This window comes from Melospiza melodia, chromosome 2 (assembly GCF_035770615.1).
Source record: "Melospiza melodia melodia isolate bMelMel2 chromosome 2, bMelMel2.pri, whole genome shotgun sequence".
NCBI classification, from domain to species: domain Eukaryota; kingdom Metazoa; phylum Chordata; class Aves; order Passeriformes; family Passerellidae; genus Melospiza; species Melospiza melodia.
The window spans coordinates 119,090,212-119,108,054 of NC_086195.1; the positions used below are offsets into that span (position 1 = coordinate 119,090,212).

Genomic DNA, 17,843 nt, shown 5'->3' on the forward strand with positions numbered 1-17,843 from the left:
ACCAATTAAAAGACAATAAATCCTGTATTTAAAATACATAGTTTTCATTTTGCTGTTTGAAAAGAGCAAAGCTCTTAGAGTTGCCTTTATTTCCTTGTTCCTGTGCTGTTTCAAACTTGTAGTTCCAGTCATCACCTCTCTAAGCTGAGTTTGTGATCTTTTGTGAAACTAAATAACTGAGTATTTTAAGGTAAACAAAACTGGGTGATGTCGTTCCAGGTGGAAGCTCTCCAGGGTTACCGTGTGATTGATATAGCCTGTGGCAGTGGAGATGCACAGACACTGTGCCTCACTGATGATGATACAGTCTGGTCCTGGGGTGATGGAGATTATGGAAAACTTGGGAGAGGAGGCAGTGATGGCTGTAAAGTACCCATGAAGGTATTTCTGTGTAATTTTTTCATCGCTTTAGAAGCTATGATGTTGGCGGAGAATGCTGAAGACAGATTTATCAATATGTGCAAACTTTCATCCATCCTGGAACATCAGGATTCTTCTGGTGGTTAAGAGTGAACTTTGTAGACTATAGTAACAGGACTTTAAGCTTTGTGCTGACTGTTAAAGTTGCACTTTAACAGACTGCCAAGTTGCACTTTGGAAAGCATTGTTGGTGTAAAAACTGCTCATTTTAATTTTGGTTCCAGTCAAAACATTAGGTTTTGCCAAGAAATCTTCATGTTTCCGTGTGTTAATAAATTTACAGTAGTCATAAGGTCAGTCCAGAAAGGGGTAAAAATTCATTGAAAAATAATGTTTTATATTGAACCCTTTCTGTGAATTCATGGTTGACTTAGAATTTCTTCACATCTTATGGATGAAATCCCCATAGCCACTGAATTTTCTTAAACATAAGCAACATTCACCTTCATAACAAAAAGCATTTGTTATGAAGGTGAATGTTGCTTGTGTTTGAGAAATGTGTCTGTCACTGTGTGTACCTGTGCACAGCGGATTTTAGCTCCTAAATAGATAATCACACTTAATTACTTGGATACAGGTATCCCCATTCTGTTTCCAAATATTTCCAGCATGGTGTAACAAAGTAAAAATAGCTTGTTTATGTTTCATCAGTCAGTCCCGTATGACAGTCAGTCCCGTAGGACCGATGGTAAAGCAGCGTAAGGTCCTACACAGAATAAATAGGAAGGGTCTGCTGGAGAAGGAAATATTTTTATTATGTCAGCAGAATCACACCCATGTCTTACAAGCTAAGGATGATTGAGTGTTAGTAGACAAAACCTTGTCATTTCTGCTGTGGATGATAGCAGAGTAACTGTGGGCAAAACATTCTAGAGCTGATTTTCAACAGTTTGTGAAATTTGAGCTTCTTTTCAGTAAATTATAGAAAGATGACAGGAGTGGAATTCTTCTAAATCATCTACATAAACATTTTAATTTGTAAATATACCTATAGACATACAGTAGGTTGTTATATTTTACTTAAGACAGTTGAGTCTACAGTCTCCTCAATAAACTAATTTAATTTTAATTTGATATTGTTTTTCTAGATTGATTCGCTTACAGGTCTTGGAGTGGTTAAAGTAGAGTGTGGATCACAATTTTCTGTGGCCCTTACCAAATCTGGAGCTGTGTATACATGGTGAGTGTTCTATATTTGTTATTTTGACAGTGTTAGAAGTCACCTCATCTCTAACAGATATCAGTATTACACTTCCTTCACTGTTTTGATCTTCTCTTTCAAAAATTTTTGAGTTCCTGAGTCTTGATTAGTAATAAATTTTCCCACTCTGGGAAACATTTTCTACTGCCATGAATGAAAAATCCAGGTATTTTTTCTTGGAAACGTAAGCACAGGGTTGTCAATCCAGACACTGACCACTGCAAGATGCAAGGAGGTCTGTCGGATAAGCATGAAGTGTCATGCATGCAGAAAGTAGTAACATAAATAGCATTCTCATGTATTATCAAAACTGTGTCTAGCTTGTGGCTGTAGTTTGAGAATTTGATTTTAGAAATCATTGTTTTAATCATCCTTACACCATTCCAAATTTTGTAGTTTAAACTGCTAGACTGAAATGTTTAAAAAGACTTAGCAAAATACCTTCCCAACTTCCCTCAGCTACCTTGTTTGTATGACATTTAGGTATCCTTAAACTGTATGAAGTTCCAGTCTCTGAGATAGTAAATACACTGTTTTTACAGATAAATGCTTCTAATACTTGACTCCTTTAAGAGTTAAAAATAAAGACCACCTCCTGGAAAAGTGATAAAAGGAACTAGAACTGCCCAGATTAAGTAGAAACGTTGTATTGGAGCTATAAGAATCTGTACTGAGTCAGCAGAATCGCATCCATACAAAGTAGAGATGATTCATGTTGAATGTTTGGAGAATATTTTGGTATTGGACTTAATAAGTACATCTAAAGGTCAAATGTCAGACATAGCCTGTCATTACTTTTTTTCCACAGTTAAAACTCAGTTTTTAAATGTTTACTTCTCTGTGCAGGGGCAAGGGAGATTACCATCGCTTAGGCCATGGATCTGATGACCACGTTAGAAGACCACGCCAAGTGCAGGGACTGCAAGGAAAGAAAGTCATTGCAATTGCTACGGGGTCTTTGCACTGTGTTTGCTGCACTGAAGATGGTATAAAAATCCAATCATTTACTTAGTTCTTAGCACTGAATTTGAAAAAAAAAAAACTTTGTCTTTTAGTCAACTCTTGGTAGGTTGTCCTTGCTAAAAATGCTGATTCTGTGTGCATGGACATATTTTGTGTTTGCAGATGCTGCATATTTCTTGAGCAGCAAGCATGACATTAAAGTGATCTCATAAAACTAAATTAGTGGAAATTAAAGAATTCAAGTTGCATAAGCACTGATCAAAGAAAAATAGAGAGCTCTGAAGGTGATTACAGAATGGTCAAGCAGTAGCATTGAATGGACTTGGCCTTTTTTTGGGTCCTGTGGGTTTGTTGAAGTGTTTAAAGTACCAAATGAAGCACTGCACAAACAATATTGCTTCTTGTATAGCAGGTTTAGTTTGTGAATCTTCTTTGTAGGAGATTTGCTCCCACAATTAACAACTCTGCGCAATAACTGAGTGTTTTATAGGTGCTAGTGAAATATACAAGCTGAAAATGAATGTGAGTAATGAATATAGCTGCAGAAAATAAATGCCCAGGAATGAGGTTGTTACTTTTAAAGTTTCCCAATTATCTTGCAACAGTAAGCACCTATTTTAGTATCTTGTCTTGTAATGGAGCTTTTTATAGGATTTTTGTCTTTCACAAATTATTAAGCCTTTTTTTTATATTGGCTTTGATTTTGCTATGAAACTGTCAAATAGAGGCTGTTCCTGGTGTTCTGTTCCAGAGTATGGTGCTCTACCATCTCCTCCTATTCTGGACCAGAACCTTTCAGTTATACAAACTATGAGGAAAGAAATGCATCTTATGCAGCTGCTCTGTAGAGACTGTGGATCTGACTGTGTCAGTCAAGATTTACTTGCACTAGATAGTGGATTTCAGGATGGCCATCAGCCACAGAAATCTTGTTTACAGCCCAAGGCCTTATCTGGTCAAATAATTGATAAAAGGTTGTATATTAGCCTCTGGATAATAAATTCTCTTTATTGGTTTAGGGGAAGTGTATACATGGGGAGATAATGATGAAGGGCAGCTTGGAGATGGAACAACTAATGCCATCCAAAGACCACGCCTGGTTGCTGCACTTCAGGGTAAAAAGATCAACAGAGTAGCCTGTGGCTCAGCACATACTTTGGCTTGGTCAACCAGTAAACCTGCTAATGCTGGCAAGCTGCCTACACAGGTAATGGTTTTGGCTTATTGAATTCAGATGTTAAGTATACTTAGTGTGCTTATTGCTGACCTTTCAGTAGATGTACTTCCTTTCCAAATCCTTGTATAAGCTCAGTGTGCTTTAGTTTGACTTCAGGTTTGAGCCAGTTACTTTGTTTTACTTCTGTATTCCCAAAGGATTCCATTTTTCTAAGCTGAAAAGGCCTCTTCATTCAGTTTTTAATCCAAATGTGGAACAGTAACTCAGTTTTAAAATTGGCAGGAATTTAGTTCTGCCTTGCAGCTATGAAAATGTTATGCCTTCCAAGGGAGTTCTTCGTTGCTTGCTTTATATTGAGAAGACTTGTTTTTTGAATATTCTGCATTTCAGCTATGCCTGGAAGTACTGATGACAGGATGTAAAATGTATTTGTTTATGGAGAAATTGTAAGATATGGAACACCACTTGTATTCTAGCCATCATATATATAAAATACTTGGTTCAGTTTAGATGGATAACTATTAGTATCTTTTATGAACAACTGAACTCCATGTATGAAGTTTTAACAGTGTGAATAAGCAAATATGTGAATTTCTAATACAAATTTACCTACAAATCTAAAGATTGTTGTTCTGTTGAATACAATAAAGTGTATAATAATTGTAATTAACATTTGGATATCATTGCCTTATCATAGGTTCCTATGGAGTACAATCATCTGCAGGAAATTCCCATCATTTCCTTAAGAAACAGGCTTCTGCTCCTGCATCACATTTCAGAACTCTTCTGTCCTTGCATTCCAATGTTTGATCTTGAAGGAAGACTTGATGAGACTGGTCAAGGACCCTCAGTTGGGTTTGACACATTACGGGGAATACTGATATCACAGGGAAAGGTATTGTATCAAACTCTAAGGGAGAGGTTTGTAACTATAACAGAGAAGTGCTGTTTAAGCTGTTTCTGGAGAAAAAAGAGCTGTATAGCTCAATTTGTTCTGTAAGTTGTGTATCAGATATTTGCAATCTGGCGATGCAAACTTTTTTCTTTGTGTTCGTTCTTCGGTGTTTTTCTCAGTTCTTCATCATGGTGCTTTTGTGTGTTGATCTTGAAAATAGCTTTACACTGTAAATCTTCAGTTGGTAGTATAGCTGAATTCTTCTTGAGTATTAAGTGGGTGATATCCTGGAAAAAATGTAAGATAGTAGACAATGATCAATTCACACCTGTTTGTATTTCAGTTATCAAGTTCAGGTGATATACTAGTTAAACCAAAGCTCTGTGCAGACACAAACTTGTTTTAGACTGAGCTAAAGGTGAAAATAGAATACCTAGGAGTTCAATTCCAAGTGGTAGTGAAAGGAGTTTTTAGTAGTTAAGTCAAATCAGTCGTGAGAAAATGTAGATAACTGCTAAAATGCTTCAAAGCCACAACACTCATTCAGAACTTCAGACAGGATAAGCCATAAAAACCTGATTTGCCTTCAGTATAATCATGAGGTTTGGGTCTGAATTTTTTCACTGTCACAATAATTCATCTAACTGAAAAAGAAAACATTATACAAACAGAGAGAATCTGCTGTGCTGTTCTGTGTCCTTAAATAAGACACATGGCCTGTAACTAGATGACTTAGTATATGTTGTCTCAGGGTCTCTTTCTCTAGACTCCAGTAAAATTCTGTAGTAGAACAACAAGGCTGTATATATACTTCACAGACCAAGGGAAGTCATCAAAACCTAAACTAGAAAGGAAATTCTTGCTGTTCTGTTCATGAGACTTTTATTTGTTAATGCTATTAATTCTAAGTCCTTACATACATAATGTTATATATAAGTGTGTGCAGAAGGCACATTGATTTCAAGTCTGCAGAAATGCTTCAGATGTAAGAAAAAGAGGGATATCAGGCATAAATGCACCAGAAACATTCACGAGGCATCAGAGGTTGTGATGCCATATTCATATCTAGGCATTTAAATCAAGATTACCTTCAGAGGTTCTAAACACTTCAAAATCATCTTAATCTTGCTTGAAATTGACTGCAAAGTTATATCCAAATATTTAGTGTGGGAAGCTTGGATACTTGAATTTGCTTTTTAAAAAAAATTATTTGTTGTTTATTTATTGCTTTCCATAGCAAGATGATCTCATATTTGGCTTTTTTGATTGCTGTTCTCTATGTTAATTAGCCTCTATATACCTACATTTTTCTGGTATGAACTAATTTATACTTGTACTCAGCAATACATTGGTTGCTTTATAATTGTATTTGGGTGCAGTACAACCTTTCAAGCCATGGTTTAAAGTGATACAGATGGGATTTCTTTACTTTTTTAGCATCCCTGCTGTTTTAGACGTGATACAGATTAGCACAAATAATATGATCATTGACTTGCATCTTCATATTCTGGTGCTTTTTTATTTCCTGGGTTGAACTATGTGTTAATCTGCAGAATATGTGCAGGGTTCTCACTTGACTTCAGTTTTGCTATTTTCTGGTTGTTTTTTTTTTTCTTAGGAGGCAGCTTTCAGAAAAGTTGTGCAAGCTACCATGGTGAGAGACCGTCAGCACGGGCCAGTTGTGGAGCTCAACAGGATACAGGTATCTTCAGCTGAAGTTCTGATTCACTCTGTGTTTAGCCCACAGTGCTGGGTTGGTCAGAGCCCTTTCTCTGTTTCAGCTGTTTGGTATCTGAATGCTAAAGAGTGGAATTTTTATCAGAGAATCAAGCAATAAAGAAGTGACTGCAGTTTTAAGGCTGCTTACATTCTTTTCAGTATGTTTTTATCCATACTGCAGTTGTTTGGGGAGAGGATGGCACTTGTTGAAATGTTAAGTGAATGATTTAGGCTCTTAAGGAGCAAAGTATGTCGTGCTTGATAAAGGACTGCCTTTTCAGACCTCACTACAGTTTAAGAGAGTAGTGATTCTGATGCTTTTCTTACCTTTCCAAATGCTCAGCTGAATGAAGGGTAAAAAAGGAGAAAAAACTGAAGGGTGAGGGAAAAAAAAGGGCAAGGAAAGAAAGCTCTTGAATATAATTAAAATCCAGCATGATAAACTCTTGTCCTTTGGTGGTCATCACATGTAGTCATATTGATTGCAGAAGTCTTTGATACAAAAAGGCTTTTTTCTTTATCATTGATGTTAGAAAATGTAATGTTGTGCCTTAGGCCAGATGTGCCTTTTTTCCATAGATATTTCTGTAACATAGAATAGTAAAACACTGTTTTCATTTAAATGGGCTGCAGCCTGATCTTAAGAGTCTGCACGCATTTCTTTCCTGTTGTGGTGGATCCTTTTTTCTTTTTTTTTTTTTTTTTCCCTTAATATGCAAAACCATTACCATTTGTGAGGTTAGAGTGGAGAAAATGTGAAAATTTAAATGTTATTTTTTGTTAGTGAACAGAAATATATCCTATTTTGGTTGGACCCTGTTTCTACTTCTTTACAATTTTCTGTGGACATGTTAAATTTCTTGTGCTAATGTTCTGTGACTGTGTTGCTCTAGTTTATTAGAATCTTAGAATTGCTGAGTCTTATTGAGTCCAACTGTATGAATTGGGAGCTTGAAGAGAGTAGCAGAGATTTTTGAAATTACTTTCTAAGTGTGTGAATTCAGAAAGTCCGATACATATTGATGGTATTTTAAGCAGGAAACTAGTGATGAGTAGGTTTTGGGATAGTTTCCTAGTGTCCTCCTTTGTTAATTGAGACAGGCTTTCCCTTGTATTTCAGTTTATTATTTAAATCTGCCTTGAACCCTAGGAAAGCATTGGCAGCTTCCCTTCTTCATAGCTTCTAGGGGAAATAAAATATTGCTGTAACTAACTCTCTCAGTGTAGCCAAGTGAAGGCTAAAAAAGGTCATATTCATAATGTGCCCTGATTACACTGTACCAAATACGGCTTACAATTTCTTGAGTTAGCTTTTGCTCAGAATGAAAATGTGGATTCTGAAACTGTTTGATCCTTTAATTGAAGGTTCAAGGCTGCTTTGTGTAGTCTCAGAAAAGCTAAATGTCAGTGTTAAATCTTCCTTGCAGTTGTAAGTTGAAGTGCAGCTGGACTTTAAGACCCCTTGGTTTTCAGAAGACTCTTCTTGCAGTTTATAGATTATGTGGTGCAGTCAGTTCTCTTCATCTTCCTTGGTGTAAAAAAAAACAGATGAGTTTTTAATTTAAACTTGTTTTCCAGGTATTGACTTGTCTTTTACAATACTCTCCAGTGTCCCTTGCTGTTTAGTGGTTTCTTTGGAAATAGCAGAACTGAGCATAACAGCAGTGTAAACCCAAGCAAAGCAACACTCCTTTCTCCTGGGGTCCAGTGATACAGGGACCAGATTCCTTCAGGGTAGATCACATCCACCTTACATACTTCTTGGCCCTGGGTCTTTTCTGTTGGGAGCCTTGTAATGGTGGAACATGGTGGTTTTCTGTGGTTTTTCTGCTCTGGGTATGTGAGAAACAATGTGGTGGCTGTACTGTAACTTAACGGTGTGCCACCCTGGTGTTTCTGTAACATAAAATGCAGTGTTGATATTTTGTGCTTCTGGAAATGTGTGATATGGATAGTCAAAAACTAAGCCAGAAGTGAACTAACAGTTAAATGACTAGATAGGGTTGCAGTGCTCAGGTTTACTTACTCACCCTCTTACTTCAGATCAGATTTTCCTAGTGTTTAAGTTGTGCTGTAGTTCATGCAGTGTCAATTGGACAGTGTGTTTTGGCCTCTAAGCAGATACTTTCATAATGCTGTGTTAAAACATCTTTGCACAGCAGTGGAAAAGGATTTCTTCCTTCTCAAAAGGATGCAGATGTCAGCTATTAAGGAGAATGTCTACTTTCATGAATGTAGTATGGCAAAGAATCTCCTGGTTTAATGTTCTTCACTCTGAAGGGAGGAATGTGATATGTATGGGTATATGAAGTACCACTTTGAGTTTCTTCCTCCTTACAAGGACTTCTTATGCAATGTAGGTTATAGGAATCTCACTAACAGGATAAATAAAAATGGTCTGATCTTAAAGTAGGCACAGCATATGAATAAATTAATGATTTGTTCTTTTTGAGTGTTATTTCAAATTAAATAACATCCCTCCTTCCTGGTTATTGCCTCCTCCCTTATCAAATGTCCCTTTAAAGAACATTCATGACAGCCTTAATTTTTGTACACTGATCAGACTAAGGTTTTTTTATCTCCTTGTGTCTAATAGTCTTTTCTGTACTCTTCATGTTTTTATACTCTCATTTATTCTGTAGCATTTAAGTTTGAGCATAGAAAAATGGAACTCAGGGTACAAGTGAGAACAGTGTACTTTTGAAATTATTACAGTGATACTTCTCTACCGCTTCTGGTGATTTTGTGGCATCTTTGAATTGTGTTTCCTTCATAGATCTGTCTTAACATATATTCCTCTTCCTTAGCTGATTCCAACTCAGAAGCTGTCATCTTTTTGTAAACCTTTTTTGTTAGTGTCTCAGTGCATGGCTTTGTGTACTACATTTCTCTCTGCTCTGGGGAGAGAATTCTTCTGGGTTGAAGAGTGTCTCATGGGATGGCCAGTATTTTTCAAGCTGCTTAAGATTAATAAAAAGTTTCTCAATTGAAAACTTCTTGGGAATACAAGTTTCGTAGAAATCCATTGAATTTAAACCAGCTGTTGACAGAGCATTTTACACATGAGGAGGATCTGGGTGTATCAGCCTTTCACTAAAACCTGAAAGAAATCTGGTAGTTGTTTCATCTGGAGCTGTCAGAAATACACAGCATGAGAACAACTGGATTTTGAGATGCACTGTAGCTTGTAGTGTGACTAAATGCAGTGGGATAAGTTTCAGCTATTTCTGAATGAATTTTCTCACAGATACTGATGATCTGTGTGCATGTAGGAGTCCATTTGCAGTCAGAACAGGTTGAAAAGATAAATTGCAGAACAGCAAATGGTGAAAAAAAAAAAGCTTGTGTTTCTTCAGCTCTCTGTTCACTTTCCATTTCTTTCCTCTCAATAGTGGTGAAATGATTTTTGTATTCTTACCCTCTTTGTGTGCATCTCTTGCAGCAAAATCCATGGGAATTTTCTTTCATGCCAATCTTAGGGATCTCCATCAAATATTAAAATACACTTTTTCTGTAAGAAAACATTATTTGTGTATCTATATACAGATGCATTTTAGTAGTATTTACTCTCTTTTAGAGGCTTCTAGTAAGTATCATAGATGCATATTTAGCTGTTACTATTAATGAATATAAGAATAACAGATTCAGTTTTCTGGCCAACAACCCAGTCTCTAATCTGCCTTGTGAGTGAAAAACTTACCCAGATTTGTCAGTTGAATCTGAGAGTAGAGATAGGATGAATTAACTAAATGGACTGAAATCAGAAAAACTTAATTAGCCAAGTAATCAGCTGTTTCTTTAGAAACAAGAGATGTCTTTATCATCAGACTTCATCTTTGCTATCCCTCTGTCTTTTTCCATTTTCCTTTAAAGCTGAACAGATATAGTGCTGATTAATGACAGATGAACAAAGAATGCTTGGAAATTCAAGATAAGGTGTTGGTGGCTGGGGGAACTGAAAATTTCTTATTTATCTGCACAGTCATGCCAGTTGAAATATGTCTTACAGTGGCTTTTATAATGTGCTTACTCAATAGGTAAAACGTTCCAGGAGTAAAGGAGGACTGGCTGGACCTGATGGTACAAAGTCAGTCTTTGGACAGATGTGTGCTAAAATGAGCTCCTTTAGCCCTGATAGCCTTCTGCTTCCTCATCGTGTTTGGAAAGTCAAGTTTGTTGGTAAGAAAATTCTCAACACTCCACCCCTCCTACTTGGCACTTAACTTGACAGTTTTCTTGGGGCTTACTCTTTTGGAGAACCTGATAGAAGGAAGAAAGGGATCCAGAAAAACAGTGTGTGTGTGTGGGCAGAGGAAGGTGTTTAAAATGCTGGGAAGTAAAAAAACCTTACAAATAAATTTTATAAAACCCCTCAAGATTAATGGAAGCCTGTCTGTAATTCTCTTCAGCTTCTTGGGCAGCTCTTCTGCTTACAACAAACATTCTGCAAAATATAAACCTAATTTTTCAGCTGTCTGAATTGGCAAATAATCCTGGCTAGCTAGTTTTACTGGTAGGGTAGTTTTTACAATTCACCTATCACTCTGAGCTTTTTAATAAAAAATACTTTTGATTGAAGAGTCATTCTATCTATTGTGTATGGGCTAAATAAAACATACCTACTTTAAAGTGCTACTCATGAAAAAGCAATACTATTTCTGTTCTGTTTTATTGTGATTAGCATATGGCATAAAATATTTTCTACACTCTGTTAAAACAGTATTTTTGGCATTGTGATATGTCATATGATCTAAATGACACGTTTTGCAGTGAACTGGAAGCATCAAATACAGAGCCAGACTTCTGGGTTTTCATATGAACAGATACAACAGTGTAGCTTTTAGTGAACTTTTGTTTACACAATTATCCCCAGAGAGGAAATAGGGTTTGTTTCAGTTATTTTTGAAAGAATATTTAACTTTTAGTCTTTTTTCCTCTCCAAGGTGAATCTGTGGATGATTGTGGTGGAGGTTATAGTGAATCAATAGCAGAAATGTGTGAAGAACTTCAGAATGGGCTGACCCCTCTGTTAATTGTGACTCCAAATGGAAGAGATGAATCTGGAGCAAACAGAGATTGTTTCCTGTTAAATCCTGCTGCCAAGTCACTCTTGCATATGAACATGTTTCGCTTTCTTGGTAATTTCTTAGCAATTTTGTGGCATTCTCTGTGCTTTATGTGCAGTCAGAATATTGGGAATCTAACAAAAGCAATGGACTGTGTTTAAACTTACAGGTGTACTTCTGGGCATTGCTATCCGGACGGGCAGCCCTCTGAGCCTCAACCTGGCTGAGCCAGTGTGGAAACAGCTTGCAGGAATGAACCTCACAATTGCTGATCTCAGTGAGGTGAGAGGAAGGTTCCTGGGTAGGATATAACTTAGAGAAGACAAGCAGACTCTGGCATGAATTTCTCAAGTGATTGGTTTCTGTGGTTTTTATGTCCTTGTATTTTGACTGGCCTTTTATATTTTGAGCCACTGTAGAGGGGTGATTTGTACTGACTATTAAAACTGTAAATTAAGTTGTTCAAGAGTAGTTAAATAATCTGAATTCTAGAGCATTGTCAAATCTTCCTATGGGTTTGACCAGACAATCTTTGTGATTCAGTTCCTACTTCCCAGTAGACCTTTCTGTAGCTGTTACTGTCTGTTGTACCCAGATGCAATAACTGACTTGAAGTACAAGAAAGTGAGTTCGGTCTGTTACTAGTTTGTGCTCACATACTGAATTTCACAAGCTTTCAGTTTCTGCTTACCGAGCTTGGTAAATGTGGAATCAGACTTAGGTCTTCATTATGAAGAAAAGTTCCTTCTCAAATACTGTCATGTAGAAATGTACTTCCTATAAAAGCATTGAGTCATTTACTTGTCATTGAGGGGATTCCTTTTGTACCAAATCCAGTGCTGGGAGGGATGATTATGCTTTTAAGCTTTAAATCCATTTTCTTGTATGATACAGTTTCTTGGCAAATGCCCTCCAAAAAGATTGACATCTAGAATATGTGCACTCTCCCCCATCCAACATAATGAAGCTTTTTATAAAGTACTAGGCTATTTTATGGCTTTGAATTCAAGTTAAATGAATTGTGGTCAGACAGTGGTCAAAGCTGTTGGTAAGTGACACATGATGCACTGCTGTTGGTATGCAAGAGATGCTGTTATATAGTGCTAGCAAACTGCCTTTAACTCGGGTTTCTTGCTTTCAAAGGTTGATAAAGATTTTATTCCTGGGCTTATGTACATTCGAGACAATGAAGCTACTTCAGAAGAATTTGAAGCTATGAGCCTCCCATTCACTGTGCCTAATGCAAGTGGTCAGGATATTCAGTTGAGTTCCAAGTACACCCATATTACACTGGATAACAGAGCAGAATATGTGAGGCTGGCAATAAACTACAGGTTTGTTGAATAAATCATTAAAATTACTGATATGAATATGCATTTTATTTAAAAAATATATATCAGCTTTTAAACAATGCTACTTTAGCCTGTTACATACAAGTATATAAATATTTTCATGTGATTACAGTGTTGATTTTCTGGTTTCACTTATTTTATCCAAGGAGAAGATTCTTAAACTTGATTTTTTGGAAGCAAAATAAACGAGCAGATGTGCCTCTAGATTTGTCCTGACTAAGCAGTTTTGACAGCCAATTTTATTGGTGGAGTAATGTCCCAGGTGTCTAATTCTTCTTCTAGAGTAATAGGCTTGATCAGTAAGCTCCTTGTGGAGAGAGCTTAGATCTAGTACTGCTGCATTCATACTTTTTCAAATCATCAACTGCAGTCAAGGGCAGTATCAGCTGAATTCTTACTCCAAGTTGGAATGTACAAACCAAAATGTTCATTCCTTGGGTGGGGCACTGATGCACCTCCCTGGGTGCCCCACAGAGATCAGTGAGGTGCTCAGTGTTTGAGAAGACTGGCCTTTGGTTGCTTATGTGGCCAGGTAGCTTATCTAGATGAGTGCATCTCAGAAACAATCATAAGCATCTTGTCTCTGAAGCAGTGGGCCTAATGCCTACTGAAATATGTAAATTTAGGTAATTTGGATAAGAAATTGGTTCAGGCTTGTTTTATTCAATCCCCCATATTCCTCTTCTTTAGAGAATGCTTGAGCAAGACTGTATCATCACTGTCTTATATGCTTGCTTATTAGTTCATAGTTACAGTGTCTGCCAGCAATTACAAATCACAGCCTTAGTTTTTCTTTTTTTTTCCCACTTTAAGTAGTGGGAAAAATTCTTAGACCAGTTTCTGACAGAAAAGAGAGAGGTTTCATTTGGAGCTGATATTCCTTTGAAGAAATGTCTGCTCTCTTGCCAGTTGTGGCTGTCCTCAGAGGACCCAAGCATTTCTAAAGCATTTTACAGTTAAAAGCCCTTTTGGAGAAACATTTAAAGGTTAAGTATCAAGTTTTTTAATTATATGAATCTCTTGAGAGGGAAAACTAGCTCCTGAATAGAATCCATGTTGAAAAGTGGATGCAAAAGATCAAACTTGTCCCGACATCTTTGTTTATTTTGATGATGAATAGCCTGAGGACAGCACTTGTAAGAGATGTCTCTGCTCTGGAGGGCTCTGTAAAACATCTCAGAAATTATTTGACTGGATAAGAAAAAAGCCAAACACAAATCATGTGTGGCATCAGAAGTAGCAAAATCTGTTACTTATCTGTGTCTGTCTTGAAATAAAAAAACCTACTGTCCCCTCAGACATGCTATTTTAGTTCAGACCCTTTTTTGTTTTTATACTGTAAGATCTGTCTAGTGCTGAGAATGTTTGAAGTTAGAATTTCAAGATACAGGCACTCTTTTTTCCAAGAGTATATTGTTCCAAATGGGATGTTGTTTTGTTTTTGCCAAGTATAGCACATGAATAATGCTGGAAATAAAATATCTAAAACATTGGGAGATCTCTCCTCCATATTGAGCTTGCTGTGCAATAGGAATTGGTGTAGTAAATCAAGTATTGTGTAAAAAATGTTAATGTTCTTTGGTACATAGCTGGACATTTGAGGAGAATGGTTTAAGTTGCTTTGATAAGACAGTAAAGTAATTGCTATAAATAATTGCTAGAAATGACATTCACAGAAACTCTGAAAATGTTTCTTTACAGGCTTCATGAGTTTGATGAGCAAGTTGCAGCAGTTCGTGAGGGGATGGCCCGTGTTGTTCCAGTTCCTCTACTTTCACTCTTTACAGGCTATGAACTGGAAACTATGGTATCAATTTCTGCTTTGTTACTTCTGACAGATTAACTTGGATATTATTCATTCATTTGCTTTACTAATACAAACCCCACATTTCATGCTGTTTACAATGATTGCTGTGTGGTTGAAAACATCAGTTCAAGGGAAGACCAGAAAATGTTTAATTGCCCTCTTGGTGCTAGTAAAATTATTTTGACACAGCTGAGCAGTGATGTAATAATTCATTATAATTATTACAGGAAGAAACAAACAAGCAAAACAAAAAAAACCTACATGCCAGTCATCTCATTCCAGTGATCTAGAAAGTAAATTGGAGATACTTGTTCTAAGTTCAGGAGTATGAAAAATGTTCATTACTGTTGCCTGATGGGAAGATGTATGTTTACTATTTTTGTACTAGGAGACTATGCATGGCATCTCAAAGATCTGAATGCTAGGTTTGTCAGTGTAAAAGCTGATTAAATATTTTAAAGGAAGGCAGGGAACAAATCAGCTGTAATTGATTTGATCAGACTTGTATAGCCTATCACTGTATTTTATTTTTCAGGTATGTGGAAGCCCAGATATCCCACTTCATCTCCTGAAATCTGTAGCAACTTACAAAGGCATTGAACCAACAGCTTCCCTGATACAGTGGTTCTGGGAAGTGATGGAGTCCTTCTCCAACACGGAGCGATCGCTCTTCCTGCGTTTTGTGTGGGGCAGAACGAGGCTGCCCAGAACTATTGCAGACTTCAGGGGGAGGGACTTTGTTATTCAGGTAATTCAGGTATTGTGGTTGTGTAGGATGGGGAAGTTAAAAAGCTAGTAGTGGAGAAGTAGCAGCGTGGCATAACAAAGGCCTGATTTCATTAAACTGTTCTGCAGCTTTACATTGTAGATTCAACAGTGCAACAGTTGAATGATGTCTGTGACAGTTATATAATGTATAGAACTATTTCTTCTCTCTTGACTTGGACAAGTGGATATTCCTTTAATTTTCCAGCTGTTTGTTTCTGTGAATTTTGATAGTTTTCCACTGTCAGGCAGCTGTTTTTCCTGGCATTTATTTAGCATTTCATTCAGTTCAGTTAATAATTTCAGCTAAATTAAGACCACACAATCTTCAAATCACTTTTTGATACTGTCTGAAGTATTAGGGTCTTTTTTAGATTGCTCCCAACCCCGTATTCATAATCAAAGCAGCTCATAAATGTCTGGTTTTATTTATTGATTTGGTGGAGGGAAAATGGATTTGGCCTCTTCATGGTTTTTTTAAGAAACTTCAGCATCAGAATCAAAAAATACCACAAGGTGCTAAAAAAAATCGCAGTTATTATTTCAATACTTATTTGTGTTTTGGACTGTGAACAAAAATCAAAAATACAGTGCTTTTTTTTTCTTTTTTTTTTTTTTTTTGTTAACAGGTATTGGATAAATACAATCCTCCAGACCACTTCCTTCCTGAGTCATATACGTGCTTCTTTCTGCTGAAGCTGCCCAGGTATTCCTGTAAGCAGGTGCTGGAGGAGAAGCTCAAGTATGCCATCCACTTCTGCAAGTCCATCGACACGGATGACTACGCCCGCATTGCGCTGACGGGGGAGCCGGCGGCCGACGACAGCAGCGACGACTCTGATAATGAGGATGCAGATTCTTTTGCTTCAGATTCTACACAGGACTACTTAACAGGCCATTGAAAAGTAGGATAAGGAATAGTTGTTAAAAGCACTGAGGCAAAATGCCAAAATGACAGTGAAGCCAAGGACAGTTTAGGTTTCAGAATAGAGACTATACAGTCAGAGGGATGGTAATCTTCTGAGCGTGGGGAAAGTGTGTTTGCTACTCACAGTAGGACTTAAAGATTACAGCTTAATCCATCAGCTTAAAATAAATGGCACAGTATATGGGCATTTAACATTTATTTTAAGAGCTGAAAATGGCCCCCCATAATGCTGCACTACATTTAGAACCTTTGTGTTTACTGAAGTGTTGTAAATGTTTATATAAATATGGTAGTGCAGCATCCAAAAGGCAGTGAAACCTTTAAATTGTGGGTGCAATAGGTTTTTTCATATTAAGTGTTGTGTTCTGTGCATCTTCTTGATTGTATATTGGAAATACTGTGCAACAACGGAATAGTATTATAAATATTTCAATTAACTTTACTAGAAGTTTGTTAAAAGTTTTTGAACATTGAACAAACATTATTCCTTGAAATTCTTCTATAGATAATTAAAAATGGCCAATAGTTTCACCTCCACCCCCTGGTTTGTATATTTTAGCTTATGCATTATTTATCTCAAATTTGATACCTTTCTGTGAACAGCATCATAATTCTTATCATGGAAAGTGTACTGTATATAATTGGTGCCATGTAAATGCAAAAGTTATAATTTCCCTCTAAATAAAAGTTCTGCCACATTAAGAACCAGGATGTGTTTTTTTGTGGTAATGCAGCTCGGACATGGGATGAACATCGAAAGAGCTCTGCTAAGAAATGTTTCTGCAATGCACAGCCTTTGACCAAACTGCTCCACCAATAGTAGGTGCATTGCCAGAGAGATTTTGTGAGCTACAGTAAACTTGAGCAAGTCTAGATAACATCATCATTGTAGTGATTGGGTGCACCTTGTTTATGCAGTTGTTCCCAAGGATGCTGTTGTCAGTAACGGTGAATTACTGGATGGTGAATGGTGAATTCTTGGATACTTGGGGAAGAAAATTGAGGAAGTGTAAGGGAGAGGTGTCATGAAGTACCTGAACATGAGGAGAAGAGTCTGATGATACTCATGTAACATCTTATCACTGAGAAAATTTAGTTACCTTATGACGCCTGGTCATGACACCTTGGAACAGGACACACAGATCATGGCCCATTCCTGACCACACAGTTTATGCACTAGTTTTTCAAAATGGAAGAAGATTAATGTGCCAAAGCACTAATATTTTACTTTAAAATCTATTAGTAGGTGATGTCATACCATTGCTTCTGTAATTATTAGGATAGGTATATGTGAGTATTCAACATTTTACAATTTAACATTTTACAATTATGAGTGGATTCATTATTTTTTAGTGAGTGCATTTGACTTCTGTTCCAACTAGATTAAATATTAACTGTGATCATGAACTAAGTTTTCATGAGACAGACTTGGTATTTCATTATAGGGTGAAACTACTGGTAGTCAGATGTCAGTGGTTTGAAATATGTTACCTTTAGAGTCCTCTGTTTAATGCTAAAGATCTCGTGCAATAAATGCCCCTTTCCTGATC

At 36.8% G+C, this 17,843-nt stretch overlaps 1 protein-coding gene across 3 annotated transcripts in view; it reads left to right on the forward strand.

Moving 5' to 3' along the window:
- The window catches only part of HERC2 (HECT and RLD domain containing E3 ubiquitin protein ligase 2), a 102,477-nt gene extending 85,479 nt beyond the window's left edge, over positions 1-16,998 (forward strand). For all 3 annotated transcript variants that reach the window (XM_063149727.1, XM_063149730.1, XM_063149728.1), the window contains exons 81-93: positions 220-381; positions 1,509-1,600; positions 2,468-2,607; positions 3,604-3,791; positions 4,459-4,656; positions 6,275-6,358; positions 10,413-10,554; positions 11,319-11,513; positions 11,611-11,723; positions 12,585-12,775; positions 14,495-14,600; positions 15,136-15,348; positions 15,995-16,998. In XM_063149727.1, the coding sequence (XP_063005797.1) occupies positions 220-381; positions 1,509-1,600; positions 2,468-2,607; positions 3,604-3,791; positions 4,459-4,656; positions 6,275-6,358; positions 10,413-10,554; positions 11,319-11,513; positions 11,611-11,723; positions 12,585-12,775; positions 14,495-14,600; positions 15,136-15,348; positions 15,995-16,267 (2,097 nt within the window). In that variant the 3' untranslated portion in view covers positions 16,268-16,998. The remainder of the gene's footprint in view (positions 1-219; positions 382-1,508; positions 1,601-2,467; positions 2,608-3,603; positions 3,792-4,458; positions 4,657-6,274; positions 6,359-10,412; positions 10,555-11,318; positions 11,514-11,610; positions 11,724-12,584; positions 12,776-14,494; positions 14,601-15,135; positions 15,349-15,994) is intronic.
- Positions 16,999-17,843: the final 845 nt, after the last annotated feature.